The sequence below is a fragment of the Acinonyx jubatus genome, chromosome B2 (genome assembly GCF_027475565.1).
Source record: "Acinonyx jubatus isolate Ajub_Pintada_27869175 chromosome B2, VMU_Ajub_asm_v1.0, whole genome shotgun sequence".
NCBI classification, from domain to species: domain Eukaryota; kingdom Metazoa; phylum Chordata; class Mammalia; order Carnivora; family Felidae; genus Acinonyx; species Acinonyx jubatus.
Genome location: NC_069385.1, coordinates 52,814,785 through 52,838,421, shown reverse-complemented (window position 1 = coordinate 52,838,421; position 23,637 = coordinate 52,814,785). Strand labels below are relative to the sequence as shown.

The following is a 23,637-nucleotide window of genomic DNA, read 5'->3' as shown; positions in this document are numbered from 1 at the left end:
AAGAGAGAGCAAGTGGGGAAGGGCAGAGAGAAAAGGAGAGATAATGCCAAGCAGACTCTGCACTGACAGTGTGGAGCCTGATGTGGGGCTTGAACTCACAAACCATGGGATCATGACTTGAGCCGAAATCAAGAGTCTGACGCTTAACCGACTGAGCCACCCAGGCACCCCTTACCAGAGTAATATTTTAAAATGCAAACCTGATTATGTCCCTTCCCTCTTACAGCCCTTCAGTGTCCTCCATATGTCCTGAGAATAGGATCCAAATGCCTTAACCAGCCCTTTACTACCTAGCTCCTGCTGATATTTCTACCCTCAACTTCTTTCATTTTATCAAATGTACCGTGCTTTCTTTCCTCAGTAACTTTGTGCAAGCTAACCCCTCTGGTGGAAAATTTCCTTCTCCTACCTCTCTATGTCATCATCTGATTAATTCCCACTTATCCTTCGGGTTTCAACTTCCACGTCACTCTTTCCGAAGCTTTTTCTGATTTTTCCACCTTTGAGGTGATTGATGCCCTTTTGTGCCAATTAGGGTCCACCTGCTATAAGTAACAGGTTGTCCTACTAGCCATGAATTAAATTAGCAAAAGGTATTAATCTTGCAAAGCAAGTCCTTAGACTTGCCTCTTAAGGAGGCAGTTTGGGTTGGTGCAGTCACTCAGGTTGGTTTATGCTCCCGCTCTGCCATTATGGGTATGTCAGCAAAATGTCTCCTTCATCCATGTAAAATGAAAACAGGAGCAAAAAAAGCTTTCTCCTTAAAGGGCTTTATCTTTTTACCAAGAAAGAAAATCCTCTCCAGAACCTTCTAATAGCCTTGTAATAGATTTTCCTTGTGTCTTACTGGCTACAATTGAGTCACCAGCCTACTTCAGGAAAATTCGTAGAAAAGGAAGAGTGTTTAGATGTGCCATCTAAATTCCACAACAGAATTAGATATTTCACTCAGATGGAGCATTTGCGAAGCAAGCATTGGCACCAAGTAGTACCAAGATCAAGAAGCATGTTGGGCCTTTGGGCCCTCTGTTGACTATTTCTTAGTCCTGTTTTTGATGGATTGCCATCCTTCCCTGACACCCCCACTTGATTCCAGCTCAGGTCCCCCACCTTTGTTCTTTACCTTGTCTCCTGTTCCTTCTTCCATCCTTTAAAACACTTAGGAAGAGAAGACTTCTCTTAATATGAATATATTAACAAGGGAAGTTTGCTTTAAAGTTATGGTTTATTTTAACTAGTTTAATGATATGATTTATTTTATTTAAGAGTATTTAATATTCATACATAACAGGAGACAATGGAATATATACTGCCCGTGAGATAGGACCCTGGGTTTCCTGGCCCCGCTGTGCAACCCGTGCTGTGATCTCTTAGACTTCAGTCTCTAAAATGGAAGTCATGGGCCTTTAAAACTGTGGTCCCAGGAGCCCTGGGTTCCTCAGAGGCAAGTTGGAGGTTTTTTGTGTATTTTTTATTTGTAATTCCTTTTTAAATTGAGATGTAACTGACATACAATACTATATTAGTGTCTGGTGTATGCATTGCAATGATCATCACAATAAGTCTAGTTACCATCTGTCACTATACAAAGTTAATACAATATTATTGACTGTATTCCCCATACTAGACATTATATCCCCATGATTTTTTTTTTAATTTTATGACTGGAAGTTTGCACTTCTTGATCCCCTTTACTCATTTAGTCCCCCAAACCTCCTCTCCTCTGGCAACCACCAATCTGTTCTCTGTCTCTATGAGTCTTGGTTTTGTTTTTTAGATTCCACATATAAATCAAAGCATGCAGCATTTGTCTCTGACTTATTTCACTTAGCATTATACCCTCAAGATCCATCCATATTGTCACAAATGGCAAGATTTGATTTTATGGCTGAGTAATATTTCTATGTGTGTGTGTAATCACATCTTCTTTATCTGGTCATCCATCAATGAACACTTAGGTTGTTTCTCTGTACCTTGCCTATTGTAAATAATGGTACAGTGAACATGATATGAATATATCTTTTCAAATTAGTGTTTTCATTTTCTTCAGGTAGATACCCAGTAGTAGAATTGCTGGATCATATGGTAATTCTATCTTTTTTTTTAACGTTTATTTATTTTTGAGACAGAGAGAGACAGAGCATGAACGGGGGAGGGGCAGAGAGAGAGGGAGACACAGAATCGGAAACAGGCTCCAGGATCTGAGCCATCAGCCCAGAGCCTGATGCGGGGCTCGAACTCACGGACCGTGAGATCGTGACCTGAGCCGAAGTCGGAGGCCCAACCGACTGAGCCACCCAGGCGCCCCGGTAATTCTATCTTTAAGAGGAACCTCCATACTCTTTTCCATAGTGGCTGCACCAGTTTACATTTCCACCAACTATGCACAAGGGTTCTCTTTTTATCATATCCTTGCCAATACTTGTTATTTTTTTGTCTTTTTGATAATAGTTATTCTGACAGGTGTACAGTGATATTTCATTCTGGTTTTTATTTGCATTTCTCTGGTGCTTAGTGATGTTAAGCACTTTTTCATATGCCTATTGGCCATCTGTATGTTTTCTTTGGAAAAACACCTATTAGATCCTCTGACCAATTTTTAACATGATTTTTCTGTGTTTTTTTTTTTATTATTAAGCTGTATTACTTCTTCATGTATTTTGGCTATTAACTCCTATTATGTATGTGATTTGTAAATTTTTTTTCCCATTCAGTAGATTACATTTTTGTTTTATTATGGCTTCCTTCACTGTGCAGTAGCTTTTTAGTTTGATGTAGTCCACTTGTTTACGTTTTTTTCCCCACCTGTTTACTTTTACTTTTATTTACCTTGTTTTTCTCTTGCCTTTGGAGTTAGATCCAAAAAATATCACTAAGACCAATGTTTTGGGGGTTTTTTTTAAACCTTTATTTATTTTTGAGACAGAGAGACAGTGCAAGCAGGGAAGGGACAGAGAGAGAGGGAGACACAGAATCTGAAACAGGCTTCAGACTCTGCACTGTCAGCATAGAGCCCGATGTGGGGCTTGAACCCATGAACAGTCAGTTCATGACCTGAGTCGAAGTCAGAAGCTTAACTGACTGAGCCACCAGATGCCCCTTACTGAGACCAATGTTAAGGATCTTACTGCCTATGTTTTCTTCTAGGAGTTTTAAGTTTCAGGTCTTATATTCAAGTCTTTCATACATTTTGAGTTTATTTTTTATATGGTGCGAGATAGTGGTCTGTTTTAATTTTCACATGTAGTTGTCCAGTTTTCCCAATACCATTTATTGAAGAGACAGTCGTTTCCCCATTCTATATTCTTACCTACTTTGTCACAAATTAATTGATCATATATACATGGATTTATTTTGGGGCTCTCTGTTCTGTTCCATTGACCTATGTGTTTACATTTATGCCAATACCAGGCTATTTGATTATTACAGCTTTGTAGTGTAGTTTGAAATCATGGAGCATGATACCTCCTCTAGCTTTGTTTTTCTCAAGATTGTTTTGGTCTTAGGGTGCTTAGGTGGCTCAGCAGGTGAAGGCTCTGACTCTTGATTCCAGCTCAGGTCATGATTTCACGGTCATGAGATTGAGCCCTGAATTGGGCTCTATGCTGGGTATGGAGCCTTCTTAAGATTCTCTCTCTCTCTCTCTCTCTCTCTCTCTCTCTCTCTCTCTCTCTCCCTCTCTCTCTCCCCATCTGTCCTTTCCCCTACTCCGCTCTCTCTGTCAAAAAAAAAAAAACAAAACAAGATTACTTTGGTTATTTGGGGGTCCTTTGTGGTTCCATATAAATTTTAGAATTATTTGTTCTAGTTCTGTGAAAAATGCCATTGGAGTTTTGATAGAGATTGCATGAATCTGTAGATTGCTTTGTGTAGTATGAATATTTTAACAATACTAATTCTTCTAATCCATGAGCATGGATTATCTTTCCACTTATTAGTGTCTTCCTGAATTTCTTTTAACAACAACTTATAGTTTTCAGTGTACAGGTCTTTCACCTCCTCAGTTATGTTTATTCTTCAGTATTCTTTTTGGTGTGATTATAATCTCAATTTCTCATTCTGATAGTTTGTTATTAATGTATAAAAATGGAACAGATTTTTGTATATTAATTTGGTACCCTGAAACTTCACTAGATTCATTTATTCTAATGTTCTTTTGTGGAATCTTTAGGGTTTTCAACATATAGTATCATGTCATCTGCAAACAGTGATAGTTTTACTTCTTCTTTTCCAACTTGTATGCCTTTATTTCTTTTTTTTCTTGCCTAATTGCTCTGGCTAGGACTTCTAATGCTATAATGAATAAAAGTGTGGAAGGTGGGCATCCTTGTCTTGTTCCTGATATTAAAGGAAAAACTTTCATCTTCTCACCATTGAGTATATTAGCTGGAGGTTTGTCATATATGGCCTTTATTACATTGACAAGCATTTCCTCTCTACCTACTTTGTGGAGAGTTTTATCATAAATGGATGAGAATTTTTGCAAATATTTTTTCTGTGTCTGTAGAGATGATCATGATTTTTATCTCCATTTTATTAATGTGGTGTATCATGTTGATTGATTTGTGGATGTTGGACCATGCTTGCATTCCTGAAATAAATCCCATTTGATCATGGTGTATCATCCTTTTAATGTATTGTTTAATTTGGTTTGATAATATTTTGTTGAGGATTTTTGTATCTGTGTTAATCAGGGATATTGGCCTGTAATGATTTTTGGAGGGGGTGATGTCCTTGTCTGTTTTTGTATCAGGTAATGCTGGCCTCATAAAATGTGTTTGGAAACATTCCCTCCTCTTTAATATTTTGGAAGTGTTTGACAAGGATAGATATTAAATCTTCTTTGAATGTTTGGTAGTATTCACCAGCTGTCTGGTCTTGGACTTTTCTTTGTTTGGAGGTTTTTGATTACTGATTTAATCTCCTTACTGGTAACTGGTCTATTTTGATTTTTTTGTTTTTTGGTTTTTTTTATGATTCAGTTTTTGAAGATTGTAAATTTGTAGGCACTTGTCTATTTCTTCTAGATTGTACAATTTATTTGTGTATAATTGTTAATAATTGTCTCTATGATCCTTTGTATGTCTGTGGTATCAGTTGTAACTTCTGATTTTTATTTCTGATTTTATTTATTTAAGCTCTCTCTTTTTTTTCTTGGTGAGTCTAGCTAAGGGTTTCTCAATTTTGTTTACCTTTTCAAAGAACCACCTCTTTATTTTATTGATTTTTAAAATTATCTTTTTAGTCTTGATTTCATTTGTTTCTGCTCTGATTTTTATTATATCTTCCTTTTATTAACTTGGGCTTTCTTTCTATCACTTAAGGCCAATGTATCCTTATTGATTTTTCTGTCTGAATGATCTATCAATTGATGTAAGTGGGATGTCAAAGTCCCCTACCATTATTGTACTGCTGTCAATTTCTCCCTTTAGGTCTCTTAATATTTATTTTATATTTTTGGTGCTTTACGTTGGATGAACATATATTTAGAAATGCTTTTCCTTTATTATAGTCTTTGCTTTAAAGTCTATTTTGTTTAAAGCTACACCAGCTTTTTTTTTTTTAATCTCCATTTGCATGGAATAACCTTTTTCCATCCCTTCACTTTCAGTCAGTGTGTGTCCTTACTTACGAAGTGAGTCTCTTATAGGTAGTATATAAATATGCCTTGCTTTTCTGTCTATTCAACCACTCTATGTTTTTTTATTAGAGAATTTAGCCTATTTGCATTTATTTTAATTATTGATGGTATGTACTTATTGCCATTTTGTTACTTGTTGAGTGGCTGTTTTTGTAGTTCCTTTCTGTTCCTTCCTTTTTTTCTTTCTTTCTTCCCTTCTGGTTTGATGACTTTCTTCAGTGTTATGTTTAGTTTCCTTTGTCATCTTCTTTTATGTAGTTAATATGAGTTTTTGCTACACAGTTATTTTGAGGCTTGCATATATCATCCTATGTATATAACTATCAATTTAAAGTTGATAGCAACTTAAATTTGAACATGTTCTAAACTCTATGTTTTTATTACCACACCCCTTCACATTTTATGTTTTTGATATCATATTTTACATATTTTTATTTTATGTATCTCTTAACTAATCATTGTAGTTTTAGTTAACTTTACTTTTGTCTTTTAACCTCCATAGTAGCTTTATAAGTGATTAACTCATTATCTTTACTATACATTCACCTTTTCCAGTGATATTTTTACTTTTGTATGTATATTTGTTATTAATTAGTGACATCTCTTTTCTGCTTAAAGAAGTCCATTTAACATTCCTTGTAAGGCCAGTTTAGGAATGATGAACTCCTTTAGCTTTTGCCTGAAAAATTCTCTCTCTTCTTCAATTCTGAATGATAACCATTAGGTAGAACATTCTTGGTTGGAAGTTTTTGCCTTTCAGTACTTTGAATGTATCATGCCACTTTCTTCTGGCCTGCAACGTTTCTGCTGAGAAATCTGCTGATAGCCTTATGGTGTTTCTCTTGTAAATAATAATTTTTCTCTTGCTGCTTTTAAGATTCTCTCTTTAAGTTTTGACACTTTAATTGAAATGAGTTCATCTTATTTGGAACTCTCTGGTATTCCTGAACCTAGATATCTGTTTCCTTCCCTAGGTTAGGGAAGTTTTCAGTCATTATGTCTTCACATAAGTTTTCTGCCCATTTCTCTTTCTTTTCTCTTTCTAGGACCTCTATAATGCAAATGTTATTCTGCTCGATGTTGTCTCATAGGTCTCTTAAGCTATCTTCATTTTTTAAAATTCCTTTTTCCTTTTGCAGCTCTGTCTGGGTGAATTTCATTACTTTGTATTCCAGCTTGCTGACCTGTTCATCTGCTTCATCCAGTCTGATGTTTAACCCCTCTAGTGTATTTTTCAGTTATTATATTCTTCAGCTCTAGGACTCCTGTTTCATACTATTATATTTTCTATTTCTTTGTTGAAGTCCTTACTATGTAAATCCATTCCTCTCCCAAGTTTGGTAAGCATCCATTACCCTGAATCTTTATCAGATAGAATCCTTATCTCCATAGCATTATGACCTTTTTCTGAGGTTTTATCTTATTCTTTCATTTGGAACATATTTTTCTGTTTCCTCACTTTTCTTGACTCTCTGCGTTTGTGTCTATGTATTAGGCCAGACAGTTACCTCTCTCAGCCTTGGCATGCTCTTGTGCAGTTGATGAAAGTTCTCATTCAACCTTGCCCTAGCTCTTGGTTGTTTCTTGCGACTTTGTGATTGTCGGATCAACTTGATTTATTATTGATATGTCCTTATGGTCGAGATGTACCAGAGCCTGTCAGTGTTCTAAGGGGAGGAATTTCATTTAGCACCAAGTTTCAGGCTAATCGAAAGTCAGACCCTCAGGTAGCAGCTTTTAAAATATGCAAATATAGTCTTGTGGGGCCACAGTCATAATCCCTGCTGCCTCCAAACCAAAAGATCTGAAGGTGTCCTTGGGTGACAGTTGCAAAATGTGGGACTCTAGACGAATATATAAACTCCTTTCTGTGAGGTCTTATTGAGCTGTATCGAGGTGAAGGGGGTGCACAAGGATGGTGTCTTCCTGCTCAATGTTCCCTGGGAGCACTTCTGTAGCCTCTAGATGTATGGAAAACTTGAAGCCTGTTCTTCAGCCTGAAGCCCCATGATAAGTAAATGGGCTTTTGTCACAGGAAGGCAAGGTTGTGTCTCAGTTGGCTGTCTGCAGTGCCCTGGAGTGGTGGCCTGCCAAGTACTGTCTTTCTGATTCTTATATTCCCTTGGAGCTCAGGAATGTCAGCCCCCTTGGCCGTGAGGGCCAGGCAGTCAAGGAGCATCCTCTGTATGGATTGCACATATCCACTGGCTTAACTAGGCAGCTAGAGAGTGTAGGGGGTGGGGCACACTCTCCAGCTTAGAAAGGCAGCAGGAAAGGGTCTTGACTGCATGTGCCCAGGAGTTTCAGGAATCCAGCAGGAGAGTGCCTTTTCTGGGTGCATATTCTGGCTTTAGGCTCAGAGCAGAAAAATGCCAGGACTGCTCACAGTTGCCAGCCCCAACCAGTGAGTGGGGGAGTGTTGCAACCACCTGTGCTCACCAACCAGCTTTAGTTCGGGAGTGGGAGACTGCTGCTACTGCTTGCTCTTGCCTGCCCCAGCTGGGGAGCAGGGAAGTGTTGGCACTGGTGCCTGTTCTGGCTTCAGCAAGGCAAAGGGGATAGTGCCACAGTCCATCGCCCCGCTTGTCTTAGCAAGGTGGTGGCGGAGAGGATTTTGCATCTGAGTTCACCCACCTGTGCTAGCAGGATAGGTGGAGGGTGAAATATTGGCATCTGCCAGTGGCATCCTTCATCTCTGGGGAAAGTCCAACTGCCCCTGCTCCTCCAGCAGATGCTTTTAGATCAGCAAATAAATCGCCTTCACATATAACTGGCATTTTTTAACTGGGTCTTTGGGTGAAACTGCACACAAGCCCTTTAAAAGGAGCATCCTGGGGCTTTTTGAGCAGAGGGGGCCAATTACATGGCCTCTACGCTGCCCCCTCCCAGTCACCATGTTCAGCCTTGGCCTGTTGAATATTTTTGGCCACTGCATAAGATGTCATTTGGTGAAAATTTTCTGAGGATAAAGCAAATCTGGAAGTGCCTGGGTTAGCTTGCTGTTGAGTAGGTAGGTCACTTGAGGGGTTGTCAGCTGTGTGCAGGAGCTGCTGGCTGTCCCCTGGGTCTGGCTGGCCAACTCTGCCTCTGACCAAGCCTCTTTCTGGCAGCCACGCCTTTCTTTAGATATGTTACTAGTACTGATCTGGGATCCAGTTACACTAGGTGGTGGTTCTTCCTGTTCTGAGCCAAGAAACTTGAGCCTCTGAGGTGCTGTTACCTGAATGTTCTCTGAGGCCCTTCTTGTCATAACATTATGATCCAGGTTTGCCACCTTTTCTGCAAAGGAATATTCCTTTTCCTGTGACTGAGACACTGTCATCAGGCTGAGGTTCCTGGACACAGGTCCCCATTTTGTCTGTCACTCTCTGGGTGACCCTGGACCTCACACCACTGGCTGCTGGAGAGGGGACCTGAAAACCTTGTTCCCTCTAATTCTCCAGGACTCATAGCAGTCCCTCAACAAACACTTAAGGAAAGCACCAATGAATGAATGAACAAATAATCCTAAAGTACAATTGCCTATTGAATAATAAATTCAAATGAAGAGACATGTGAACTTTTAAAGGATGGGAGAAGGAATAGGAGATAAGGTAAATTTAAGTTTCCATTTCTTCACCCACAAAATGAGTAAAATCCCTAATTTAAGGTTTTATTACAGCTCCACCGTGATGGGGAATTAAATCTCAAGTGTGTTGAAAGGCACTTTCCAGAATGCAGAGGCTGAACATGAAAGGCTCCGTTTTTCAAAGGCAGATAAAATGTTAGTACCCAAGTAAAGAGTTTTTAAAATGAGTGGTTCAAGACCCAAGCAGGAAGCTGAAATGGAGACATTTCCCTCTTTTCTGTATACTGTCTATTTAGGAAGGATGTTTACTCTCTCTCAGCTTTAAATGTGCTATAGGCCTGCAAACCATTCCTCCTGGGGAGAATAGGCCTTCTCAAAATGTTCATTCTGCATGGGCTGCATGTAAAATGTCACCGCATATTGACCTATGATCAATAAAGAAGAATTTCTATAATGCTTTCAGCCAGATTTGTCCAGAGTGCCAGGATTCAGAAGTCAGTTCCAAAGCAGCCCCAAGGTCTCCGAGCTGCTGAGGGGCCCATGCAATACGATGATGTCTCTTGCTTTCCTGAGATCATTTCTGGTGCTGTGGAAGCAGCTGGAAGTGCTGAAGGACCACTGGGGCCAGCTCAAACTGCAAGGCCGGGACGGCAGTTCTGTCTCCCTCCACAACCAGTTCTCAGAACTCTACGGGTAAGTGTTGCTAAGGTGGAAATTCTCGTGGATGAGTGGAATCTGAGGCTTGGCACATTCCTGCCCCTTGCTGAGGGAGAGATTTGGTCCATGAATTCTGGTATGCCCAGCCCCACCGAGCTCAGAGGAAGCTGGGCAATATGTCTCTATAAACAGTGCTTTACTGCAAAAGCTGGGTTCTACTGAATTCAGGGACAGTGCTGGGTTCCACTAAGCAATACTGTACATCATTTACCCAGAGTTCTGTCCCTGGGAACTTGTGCTTCTCAAGTGTTCCCATGGTGCTGACTCTAAGCTTTTTTAGTTCATAGGATCCCAGCAAGCACTGGGTAGGGAGATGCTGCTGCTGTGAACTCTTCCCTACTTTCTACCCCATTAGACCCAAGTGCTGAGTCTCTGAGAGTTTCACCCACTATGGCCAGAGGTATAATATGGTGCAACATGAGATCTTAGGTCTGTAGGATGGTAGGGTGTTTTCACACTTCAGGCTCTGGCTGGGATGAATTAGCTGTCAGAAAAGATATGTTGCCTCTTCCATGTGTCTGTTATCAAACAAGCATTTACCATCCTTGGACCTTACTGGGCATAAGAAGGTTCTCTTTGGTGCTATAGTCCTTGTGGTCTATTTTATGAATTATCACAGTCAGCTTTCCTGGTAACTAGGGAATGAGAAAACTTGTCAATTTTTTTTAAAGTTTATTAATTTATTTTTAGAGATAGCACAAGTAGGAGGAGGGGCAGAGAGAGAGAGAAAAAGAGAGAATCCCAAGCAGGCTCTGCACTGTCAGTGCAGAGCCTGATGCACAGACCATGAGATCTTGACCTGAGCTGAAATCAAGAATTGGCTGCTTAACCGACTGAGCCACCCAGGTGCCCCAAAACTTGTCAATATTTTAAAGACTAAATGAAGACGAAAATTAAATGTGCCCAGTGGGAAAAGGCCTAGGATTTAATATTGACTAAGGGTGCAACAACTATAGTGAATTTAGATGTCGATGTGAGTATCTAAAATGAGTTGGGAGGTTTATACATGATGACAGGAGACAGAACATGAATGAAAATAATTGTCAGAGAATCTGAATGAGAAAAAATATGTTTGTTTACTAATTTTGGTCTCTCTTCTTTAATAGAACTGACATCCTCTACCCCAGCATGAAAGCTATAGCTAGGCGGATGGGGAAAGAAGATGAATTTGAAGATCTCATAATAAGTAGTCAGTCTATTCTTCCCCCTGAAGGAGCTTCAGAAATTGAAATAAAAATTCAACAGGTATGCAGGAGCCATTTTGAATTTGACTTTGAAAATTTGCTTTATGGCATAAGCATGTAATACTACAGATACACCCAAGTGGTTTTTTTTCTAAGACATTAAGTGTAGATTGTAGGTGTGTAAATCACTGAACAGGCTCAGAAGGAACTAAGTACCTAAAGGCATGTAGGGCTTTGATTAAGCAAATAACTACCCCCTAATGTTCCCATTTTGTAAGTCTGAATCTTCATATTTTGATTTTCCTCAAATTAAGGTGGACTACCACACAAAAAAAGACTGTGATAGAGAACATAACCACTAGCATCTTAAACATAAAATCTAGGGGTACCTGCGTGGTTCAGTTGGTTGAGCGTCTGACTCTTGATCTCAACTCAGGTCATGATCTCACAGTTCATGAGTTCGAGCCTGACAGGGCAGAGCCTGCTTAGGATTCTCTCTCTCATTCTCTCTCTGCCCCTCCCCCACTCGCACTGTCTCTGTCTCTCTCAAAACAAATAAATAAACTGAAAAAAAAAAACATAAAATCTGGCACACAATTATCTGCCCCCCCCCACACCCATGGCAATGGAATGTATTTAAAATAGCTCCTGTGATTTTTTTTTTTTTTTTCTGAGAGTAAGACCACGCAATTTATGCACTAATCCATTTGGTGTATGCTAGATGATCTATGTGAGAGGCTGTTTTCCCAAGTGTTTGTTTACCTTTGTCCTAGGACATAGACCCAATGTGGCTGTGCTCACTGTCACAGGCAAACAAAACCTCTAGCTGTTTGAGTGTCAACGCAGAGATTCACGTCCCCTGAACATCAAGGAGAATTCAGCTCCCCCGCCTCCAACATACACACATCCCAGTCCCGAATCCCCTTGCTTACCCTTCTGAATCCTGGTTCTCTCTAGTACCTGGGGTCCTCTGACAGGGAGAAATGTGGGCCCAACAAGCATAATGGATAAAGTAAGGGTTCATGATTATTGGGAAATTTTTCTATTGGTCATGTTTAGAATTTTAATCTTCTCATGAAATCCCTCTGGATATCTAAATCAAGTTTCAGGCCCAGGGGTCTCTCTTGTAATAACAGCTCATGAAATTCCTGGCTACATTTAGAGACCCCCAAACACATGAGGTCACCTCAGACATTGAGCACTTTGCAATTTAGCAGAACTTGGTTTAAAAAAATAAAATAAAATAATAAAAATAAATAAATAAAAGGTTATGTTTTATCAGTGGGGATGTGGACCAGGAAAAGATGCTGATCCCCAAAGAGGTATATCTACGGTCGCAGAAGTACTTAGAAATCCAGGAAAGGAACCCTTTCGTCTTCCCCGGGAGAGAGTAGCTAAGGGACAGCACCTAATCCCAGACCCTTCTGCAGGAATGTGACTTGGGAGCTTAGAGTATAAGCTGAGTGTAGAAAGTGACTCAAACTTCTTACTCTAGCTTCAGAAGCTTCTGGAAAATCTTGAAATTCATATGATCCAGGAAGTATTAAGAAAAGTTAAGACAGAAAGAGCACTGGTTGTATCAGAAAAGTCCAAGGACCAGGGTACTCTCCCTACAGGTAAAGTATGTTTATTTTATTACTTTACAAAATAGCATTTATTGGTTTTTTCCTAATTATGAAAGGAATCCATGTGTCATTTTCATGGTGAAAAGGTACTATAATGTCCAGACAATGATATAAAAATTACTTTTTAATAACTTGGCCCAGAGAGAACTATTAACATTTTGACATATTTCCTTCCACTTAAAATCTTTTAAATAGAAAACATTTGTTAAGTTCAGTTTCAGCTCTGTTGATTAACTCATAACTGAAATAAAGTTGAAACGGGGAAAACATATAAGCTTTTCTTACTTGTAATATATTTAAGTGCACATATGTATTATACATATATATAACATATAAATGTCAAAATCTTACAAACACATGTATTTGGGGTGGGAAGGTAATCAAAATTATTTCCTTTCATCTGAGCTCTAAAGTCAGGGTCACTTCATGGACATGTGATCTGCACACTCACACAGGATTCAGGGGTACTTGGGGCTTAATTTTCTATGGCTGCCATCTTGAAACTCTTAATTTTGACTAAGAGTTTGTGTTTTGTAAGCGGAATCCAGTGAGTCAATGGAGAATGCACCAAGACTTGGAGCCTTGCCTTACATGAAGTCCTGCTTCTTACTGCCTCCCCACCTTGCCAAATGGCTCTTAGCTACCTATTCGTCTGCTCTCTAGTACCCTGGGCGCCCCTAATCTCCCCCTCACCATCCCCACCAGGCCATTGCTGCTGCCCTCCACTCCAGGGAGGGGGGGCGGTTGCTGAGCAGGAGGAGGATGGGGATATGTGTACCTAGTAAAAACTCAATGACCCTAGTCTGGCAACATCATGGTACATCTAATGGGTGACTCGGTGGGAGCAAGCCTATTGCCTATCCTTAGATTTGTACAATATCCCAGGACAGAGGCTACAATACCCTTGGGATTGCCTGTCCACAGTGGGCCCCTGGGAGGGAAAGATGCCTGGTTCAACTTCTCCACCCCTGGCCAGGGCACAGAACCTCAGTTCAGTAGCTACACAGGCACTCATGCTCCCAGTCACAGGGTAGAGCTCCTCGGAGTGAGTGTCTCACTCTCCTCACAAGCATTTCCATGCCTAGGGAGTACAACATTAAAAACAAATAAAAACACCATGACAGGTCAAGAAAGAGACTGCAGAAGAAAGAAAACACTATATTTTAGTATCTATTAATGGTGCTTTTCTTCCCTGCTTTTTGGAAAAGAGGCCCTGCATTTTTATTTTGCACAGCGTGCCATAGATTACATAGCTGGTCCTGTCTGAACTGTCTACTCCTAACTCCTACTAATTCTGTAGGAAAACTCACAACCTTTGAACCATGGAGGGGTTGTTTGACTAGCAAACTAAATTAGATTTTCTTCTTGAGACAAAGTCCACAGACATTATAATGTTAATTAATAACATCTGTCCTCACCTAAGACATTGTCATTTTATCAGTGCTTCGAGTAATTGAATTCTATGAACAGGGCTTTGGCAGAAGGCTGTGCAGTGAGAGGGCAAGCCACTTCTCGGCTAGGGTGTCACCAGAGAGCTGAATGTCACCAGAAAGCTGAGTGTGGTTGAGCTTCATTTACAGAACATTTAACAAGACACAAAAAGCACGTGTTATTGTGCTGTGATGGCTGCTTCCAGGCAACTCCCCTCTGAGTCTTGGGAGAAAATCCACAAGTGCACAGCAGGTGCAACCATCTTCATGTTTCAGGCTGTGGTTTAATGAGACACCCAGATGGGGGGCAAGGGACAAAACTTTTTTTGCTTTGTGGCTCTGTGTGCTGCCTTGTGCAGGGTGCTGTCAGCTGTGCTTGGAAAGAGCCTCCATAAGGGGCTGGTGGGAGTTAGGCAGAGGGGCGGGGTAGAGTTATTTTTATTTATTTATTTATTTATTTATTTATTTATTTATTTATTTTTATTATATGAAATTTATTGTCAAATTAGTTTCCATACAACACCCAGTGCTCATCCCAAAAGATGCTCTCTTCAATACCCATCACCTACCCTCCCCTCCCTCCCACCCCCCATCAACCGTCAGTTTGTTCTCAGTTGTTTTTTTTTTTAATTTTTTTTCAACGTTTATTTATTTTTTGAGGGGACAGAGAGAGACAGAGCATGAACGGGGGAGGGTCAGAGAGAGAGGGAGACACAGAATCGGAAACAGGCTCCAGGCTCTGAGCCATCAGCCCAGAGCCCGACGCGGGGCTCGAACTCACGGACCGCGAGATCGTGACCTGGCTGAAGTCGGAAGCTTAACCGACTGCGCCACCCAGGCGCCCCTGTTCTCAGTTTTTAAGAGTCTCTTATGCTTTTGCTCTGGGGTAGAGTTATTTTTAACGCTGCTAACATTGAAATTTTCAAAACTTAGGGGCGCCTGGGTGGCTCAGTCGGTTAAGCGTCCGACTTCGGTTCAGGTCACGATCTCGCGGTCCGTGAGTTCGAGCCCCGCGTCGGGCTCTGTGCTGACAGCTCAGAGCCTGGAGCCTGTTTCAGATTCTGTGTCTCCCTCTCTCTCTGACCCTCCCCCGTTCATGCTCTGTCTCTTTCTGTCTCAAAAATAAATAAACGTTAATTTTAAAAAAAGATATTATCAAAACTTACTTTGGCTAGAGTGTACTGGCCAATTGTAAACTCTTGTTCAAATTCTGTACTCATGTGCATGTAAATGCCAATAGTGAGGGTGTTTTCTTATTGTTGACTCAATGTGAGTATCCTCCTCTAGTGAGTTCCCTCAGTGCAAGTGATGGAGTCCCCACTGTGTGCCCGGTGTTCTTCAGTGTAGTCTTCCTGAGACCTTTGTGGGCTAGGAAACTTCGAAGAAGGCAATAAAACCTTGGAATCTCCACCTTCCTACTGCTCATCTCAGTGCAAAAAGCAGTCATAGTGGATGGGGCTTCCGACATGGGCTGCCCTTTGAGGTCAAGGTTACCTTGGGGTTAGGGATTTCTACAGAGGGAGTTGGGAATGGAGACTATTGAGATCCAGGGGACATGCCAGTCTCTTGTCCTTCCCTCAGGGTCTCCTCTTTCCCTGTTGGACAACTCTGGTGTCTATGTTTGTGCCTGCCAGAAATCAGCCCTCTAATACCTCTCTATCTTTTCCCTCTTTCCCACCTTGTCTTGGAGCTTAGTCTTCTTCTAGAGCTTCTGAATGGGTTTCCAGTTTGTCAGTGAGCATCCGAAAATGCAGCAGCCACACCTCTTCCAGTGTTGGTTTGTGATAGCTGAACTAGTGCTCCCCTGGGAGCTTTAAAAAGCAGCTCCAGACAATCTTATTCAGCTTCAGGGCTTGGCTTAGCATAGAGATGGGTTCCACTGATTCAAAAAGGCTCTGCTATTCTCCATATTTAGCATTTTAGCATTCAAGTCATTTTTAATTGATTTTCTCAATTTCTCTGAACATTTATAAGGTCAGCAGTCTCCAAAGTGGAGTGCGTATATCCCAGGAGTGTGGGAAGAAGATATTAAAACTTCTAAGTAGATTAAATCCATATGTAAGAAGTCACATGTCACACTACACACTGAGGTGTCCTGAAGTGACCACTTGGAGGCAATCCACAAGCAAGCACTAAGAAATAGTAAAGACAGGGGTGCCTGGGTGGCTCAGTGAAGCGTCCAACTTCAGCTCAGGTCATGATCTCATGGTTTGTGAGTTCGAGCCCTGCGTCAGGCTCTGTGCTGACAGCTCAGAGCCTGGAGCCTGCTTCAGATTCTGTGTCTCCCTCTCTCTCTGCCCCTCCCCCACTCACACTCTGTCTCTCTCTCTCTCTCAAAAATAAAATAAACATTAAAAATTAAAAAAAAAAAAAAGTAATAGTAAAGACATTTCTAATCCTGATACATGCTTATCTTCAGCCACAGTATGAGGTTAAAAAAGATAAGTTAACCACATCTGATAAGAAGTCAGACAAAAAATTTCAAAAGGTCAAGAAAACTCTAGGAATGTAGACTGAGCTCCATTCTCATTGTTAATGAGCCTGGCCCTGAGTACATCATACTATACAGTATTAGCCAGTGACAGTGTTGTAGGTAGTTAGAAATACACAAATATACATATGTTAACAGTGAGTGGACAAAAATGTTTTGCTTAAGGGAAGCACAATCCAAACACTTAAAAGAGGGTGGCCGAGGCCAGCATTCCCAGCAGTGTGCCCTAGAACACAAGTTCCCCAACATTCTAGGGCAGGAGTTCTCTCATGCACCTTGCACTAACAGACTCCCAGGCTGCCTGAAGCTTCCCATTCCCTTCTTAACACAAGCCGCCAAAATAGTCGTTAATCACAGTCTTTGGATTGCCTGTGTTTACCTAGCTTCACTGATCATTGTTTGCTTCAAACCGGTTTATGCCACTTTTATTTGTCATTGTGTGTGGGTAATTTAATTCAGTATTATATAAACCAATGAAATGGGAGTACAAAAAGAGATCTTCTCATAAAAATCGAGTTGAGGGGTGCCTGGGTGGTGCAGTTGGTTAAGCGTCCAACTCCCGATCTTGGTTCAGGTCATTATTGAGCCCTGCATCAGGCTGTGCACTGATGGCATGGAGCCTATTTGGGATTCTATCTCTCCTCTCTGCCCCTCCCCTTCTTGTTCTCTCTCTATCTCGCTCTGTCTCTCTGTCTCTCTCTCTCTAAATAAATAAACTTAAAAAAAACAAGTTGAAATGGATAAACTGTGGTACATCCAGTCAATGGAATATTATTTAATGCTAAAAAGAAATAAGCTATCAAACCATGAAAAGACAAGGATAAAAATGCACATTACTAAGTGAAAGAAGCCCACCTGAAAAGGCTACACATTGCATGATTCCAACCATATGACATTCGAGAAAAGGCAGAACCATGGAGATAGCAAAAAGATCAGTGGTTGCCAAAGGGTTAGAGGGGAGAGAAAGATGAACAGGCAGAACACGGGGATTTTAGGGCAGTGAAACTATTCTTTATGATAATGTAATAGTGGATAGACGCCAATTATATATTTGTCAAACCCATAGTTTCACCAAGATTGTGAACTGTAATGTAAACTATGGACTTTGGGTGATAATAACATGTTAGTGTATGCTCATCAGTTATGACAGACATACCACACTGGTGTGGGATGTTGATAGTTGGGGAGGCTGTGTGTTGGAGGTGAAGGGGGCAGGGAATATATGGGAACTCTCTGTACCCATCTGCTCAGTTTTTCTATGGACTTAAAACTGCCCTTAAAAAATGACACATTTGGATTTTTCGTGGTCTTTTTATTTTTTCTTCATAAAAAGAAAGAAACAAGTAAACAAACAAACACAACAAAACACACACTAGGAATTGTAGACCATGTACTATGTGTTATGATTTATAGAAGAAAGATAGTACAGAACTCCAATGTGTGGGCACATACAAAGGCAAGACCTAAGTTCTATATTAGAAAATGGGCAAATGTTTGTATATTTATGTATTTTTAAGTTAAATAAAATGTTTAAGGTACTACATGTCATTTTTTAAGCATTCTCTGGTTTATCAGACTTCTTTTGATCAACCAACTCTTAGTCTTGATTGGATAAGAGGATTTCTACTGCGTTTTGCAGGGGTTGTGGGAGAAAGGTTTTATTTGTTGTCAAAGAAGTTTGGGAAACTTGTGGTAAATAATGCTAAAAAGATTTCTTTGCTCTAGACCTCAGAGCCTTTACTATCCTACTGTGCACTGTAAATCTCCAGGAGAGAGAGTATGAAATGTTCTTTACATTTATTTGACCACAGAACCCTTTTCTCCCCTTGGGAATATCTATCATCAACTCAACCATTCTGGGGAGCAGTTTGAGAAACACAGGAGTACAAAATACATTGCTTAAAGCAATAAGGTTTCAACCTACCCACCTTCTGGGGGAACCCTGGTGGTCAGGAGAACAACCTTGGTTGGCAGTTGTGTGCCTTCAAGTTTCAGTTCTGCTTGGCTCAGGACCCAGGAGACTCAGGCACAGAGGCCGGTGGTTGTGTTAGAGAAGTGAAATGCTACCAAACCAAGATACGCTTCCTAAAGGGAGGAGGCTGCATAGGGGTGGGGGGAGCATTCATAGAGGGAGAGAGGGGAAGTGGTTTGGCGAGGAGGAAGTCAAAGTTTCCTCCAGCCAAAGGACCTGGGCACAGAATGAGAGGAAAGAACAAAACCCTAATTTGACCCCCAGTGTGCCGTCTCTTTCCCACCTCCATGCTAGTGTCAAAAACTGCTTCATCTCAGAGAAGCCACAAACACAACACACAATGAAAATGAGACACATTTAGAGAACACCAACTCTGCTTGGCCAGAAATTACTTCTCTTGGATGAATTCTCTTCTCCCTGGCTTCCCCTGACGCCTGCCTACAGATGTACTTGTATGTCTGAACTTGAACTCATGAGGAAGAAGCACGGTGGAAAGATTTCCAGCACTCTGGTAAAATACTTCCCCTTCAGCTGAGCCCCAGAGCTAAACCCAAACCAGCTCTGTGGGCATTTGCCAGCTGACAGTCCCCAAACCAGAAGTATGTGGCAGATGTGGTCCCTTGCCAAGCTTTTCCATAAGCCAGAGACCTACCACTCAATTACCCTGGAAAAAGTATCCAATTCTGTGTCTGAAAAATTTCTGAAGCATACATGAACTCCATTTTGTCAAAGCTTAGACGTACAAAAGTCTTAAACATCTTAAGAAGTGTGAACTTCTAGGCACATTAACTTTTTTTTAGATTTTCCACTTCAGCTGTACCAGGACAATGGTGTTATGTCTAATCACCTTTATTGTCCTAAAGGAAAAACAAAGTCAGATTTATATGTTCGTGATGGAAAGTAGCCAATTGTAGAAGAATCGTGGAACCCCATTTTCAAACTCAGGACCACCCAGTAAACAACATAATTGCAAATACCAGGTACTCCTGCATTGTCCTATCCACATTTCTGAGAGGATTGTGCTGGATGTTTCCTCTTGTGTGTACCGAGTCTCCTGTCAGAAAAATGAAAGTATGAGTATGAAATCACGTCTGAAATTAGAAACAGCTGGCGACAGGGAGTGGCCTTGTGTGTACTCTTGCTGATGGCCAGAACCCCCACAGCAGAAAAGGGAGTGGGGCAGGGCTTGGCTTCTATCTCTGACTCCATAGGTTTCTCTTTGTTTCAAGACTCCCCTGGGGCCATGCACAAGGAAGTAGGCCCTACCCAACGTAATTAAACATACACATGTGCTTTTGCTCTTCCATATGGAAGTTAAGGAGTGTTGACATATTTCCACTGCTCCAGCACCGTCCTGTTGTTTTTAAGTTTGATTTTTTTTAACAGCTAAAACATTCACCTGGTTAAAACTCAAAACGATACAATAATATACATATTTAGAGATCAAGTTGCTACCACTGATCCCCTTTTGCCACCCCAAGTAGGCATTTTTATTAGTTTTTAATATATCCTAAGGGTGCTTCTTTATGCCTACACTAATTCATTCTTTCATTCAATTATCTATTTATTGAGCACCTAGTATGTTACACACTACTATATTTTAGGCACCATTTTGGGGTACAACCTTACTGTCATGGAGTAAAACTCCTTACTCTTGTGGAGTTTATCATCTAGAAGAGGATACACAGATAATAAGTAACACAAGAAGTAAGAAAACAATGGAGTAAGGAGGATGGCGTATGGAGGTTTGAAGGGAGTGCATTGCAATTTTAAATAGGACGGTCAGGATAGACTTCAGGGAGAAAGTGACATATTGAGCAAAGTTTGAAGGAGGTGAGGGAGTTAGCTACGTGGGTATCTGCGGGAAGAGCATCCCAGACAGAAGAACAGTCCATCCAAGGGACTTGAGCAGAGTGTGCCTACCATGTTTATGAAGCAGAAAGACCTGTAGCCGGAGTGGAGAGAGAGTGGGAAAGAAGGAGGAGGTGAAGTCAGAGAGGAAGGGTGAAAAGAGAGAGAGTGGATCATGCAGGGCCTATTCTTAGTGTTTGCTCCGAGTGTGAGGCAGTGCCTGTCCCAGATTTTGATCTGACATATGTTAATGGTGTGTCTCTGGCTGCTGTGTTGAGAATGGACTGTAAAGGAAAAAGGATAGAAGAAGGGAGAGGCTGCTTTGGAGGCCACTACAGTAATCCCAGCAAGGGGAGATGGTGGCTCAAACAAGGTTGGGAGCAGTGAAAGTATTAAGTGGTCAGATTCAGGGCATGTTTTTGAAGTAACTACTAATGGATTGTATGTTGGGTGTGGGGGAAAGAGAAGAGTCCATGATAAAACTCCCAAGATTTTTGACCTGTGCAATTGGGAAAATAGAATTGCCATTAGCTGAGATGGAAAATTAGGGAGAGAAGTTCAAAGATTAGGGCGCCTGGGTGGCTCAGTAGGTTAAGCGACCAACTTCGGCTCGGGTCATGATCTCACATTTCGTGAGGTCAAGCCCTGTGTCAGGCTCTGTGCTGACAGCTCGGAGCCTGGAGCCTTCTTTGGATTCTGTGTCTCCCTCTCTCTCTGCCCTTCTCCCGCTCACACTCTGTCTCTCTCTCAAGAATAAATAAACATTTAAAAGAAAAAAGTTAAAAAAAATAAAGAATTTAATTATGCACAAGTGATGTTTGAAGTACCTTTTAGGGGTGCCTGGGTGGCTCAGTTAGTTAAGCATCCAACTCAATTTTGGCTCAGGTCATGATCTCACAGTCGTGAGATCAAGACTGCTTAGGATTCTCTCTCTCACTCTCCCTCTGCCTCTCTCTCAATCTCAAAATATAATTAATTAATTTTAAAAAACGAAAAGAAAACCCTTTTAGACATCCAAGAAGAGATGCCAAGTGAGTATTAGATCTCAATTTGAAGGTTGTCCGCATATGGATGGTATTTAGCTATGAGACTACATAAGATAGCCAAGGAAGTGAGCGTAGATAGAAAAAAAGGAGGTGAACCAAGGGCTGAGTCCTAGGACACTCTTATGTTAAGTTCCGGAGTGGGGAGGGGAGCCTGGGTGGCTCAGTCCGTTAAGTGTCTGACTCTTGATTTCGGCTCAGGTCATAATCTCACGGTTCCTGAGTTCGAGCCCTGTCAGGCTCTGCACTGACAGCATGGAGTCTGCTTGGAATTCTCTCTCTCTCTCCCTCTCTCTATGCCCCTCCCCTGCTCTCTCGCACGCTCGCTCTCTCTCTGTCTCAAAATAAATAAACTTAAAACAAAACAAACAAAAAGAGAGCTGGGGGAGAGGACAAGGAGAACCAGCAAAAGGGACTTAGAAGGAGCAGACACTGAGGTAGAGGAAAACTAGGACAGTGGTGTCCCAACATCTAGTGATGAAAGTTTCTCAAGCAGAAGGAATGTGGCAAATTGTGTGAAATGCTTCTGGTAGTCAGGTAAAAACAATGTTTTTAGTCATGTTGAGGTCACTGGTGTTTATAACAAAATCAGGTTCAGGGGAGTGATGGAGAGGAAAGCTGGGTGAGTGGGCTTACGAAGGATTTGGAGAGAAGTCACAGCCAGCCAGGATAGGCCTTTCTTCCCGAGAGTTTTGCTAAAAAGGGAGCAAAAAAAATGAAGCAATAGCTGACAGGGGAAGTGGGGTCAAAAGCAGGATTTTATGATGTGGGAGAGAGAACGTGAACTATTGTGAATGATCCAAGAAAGAGGGGAGAAGTGATATTGGAGAACACTGGCATTCCGGAGCAATAATCTTGAGTAGGCTTGAGGGGATATCCCCTCATTTAATATTTATCATGTCTTTGTTATAAAACATAACACGTTATATTCACTTTTCTTCACCTTGTATTTTTCACATAGAAATCAAGGGTTCTTAGGGCACCTGGGTGGCTCAGTCAGTTAAGTGTCCAACTTCGGCTCAGGTCATGATCTCATGGTTCTTGGGCTCAAGCCCCGCATCAGGCTCTTTGCTGACAGCTCAGAGCCTAGAGCCTGCTTCAGATACTGTGTCTCCATCTATCTCTCTCTCGGCCCCCCCCCCCCCGCTCATGCTCTGTCTATCTCTAAAAAATAAAAATAAACATTAAAAAAATTGGAAAAAAAATCTATGGTTCTTTTCCTATTAGCACATGGGGAGGTTTCTTTCCAGAGATGCATACTATTCCATTGGAATACCATAGTTTATATGTTGCTTCCAAGCTTCTGCTGTCCTAAACAATGCTTCTCTGAATAAATGCATATATGCCTCATCTTGTATGTGTCAGCCTATTGCTGCTTCAATCCAGGAGCTAAAGTTCATAGCCTGTCAGCCCTCAACATTTCTAGTCTGTAGCTGTAACTATAATAGCTCTTCATTTATTTATGTTAACTATATTAGGCCAAAATAATTGTTCAGATACTTAATGACTTAGTGAAAATAGATATCATGTAGGATCAATAATAACATTTGATTTGGGATCATTAGTTAGGATAACAGAATATTGTTCGTGGGGCTTCAGAGATACTTTTCCAAATCTTTTCATTAGGACTCTTGTTGTAGATCTTCCTTATTCCTATGTTCTGGAGGACCCTGTGTCCTCAGCCACTTCCTCCCCTCCCCCCTCCTCACCCGTTAAGTTTTGTGGATTTGGAAATAACAGCTTCTTGTGTCCAGTGTAATGCCATTAATCATTGTTCAGTGTTTCATGATACTAGCATCATTACGTTTCTCCCCCTAGACCTTTGGAAGCACCATGTCATGAAAGAAAACTTTTCAGTTATCAGACCACAAATAGTTGAAAAATTTGTACAGAGATTAATGGAAAATTACCAGGATGGTGGACTAGAGGTATGTATTGAAAGTTAGTCATTTTGGAGTGTATTTTTTTTGTAACATTAACCCAAGCAAAGAAGACTTTCCCCTTGACCCATTTCCCAATGCTTCCCTTATTCCCTTAGAATGAATATATGAACACTCAGGCTTAAAGTAGCAATCACTTGTTATAATTTTAATTTTGGGAAAAGACTGATTTCTA

The 23,637-nt window shown here is 41.0% G+C and overlaps 1 protein-coding gene across 1 annotated transcript in view; it reads left to right on the top strand.

The window, feature by feature from the left end:
- Positions 1 to 23,637, top strand: part of CCDC162P (coiled-coil domain containing 162) — a 176,857-nt gene that overhangs the window by 127,913 nt on the left and 25,307 nt on the right. The window contains exons 35-38 of the mRNA XM_027057133.2: positions 9,673 to 9,902; positions 11,033 to 11,171; positions 12,606 to 12,726; positions 23,341 to 23,450. Of these exons, the coding sequence (XP_026912934.1) occupies positions 9,673 to 9,902; positions 11,033 to 11,171; positions 12,606 to 12,726; positions 23,341 to 23,450 (600 nt within the window). The remainder of the gene's footprint in view (positions 1 to 9,672; positions 9,903 to 11,032; positions 11,172 to 12,605; positions 12,727 to 23,340; positions 23,451 to 23,637) is intronic.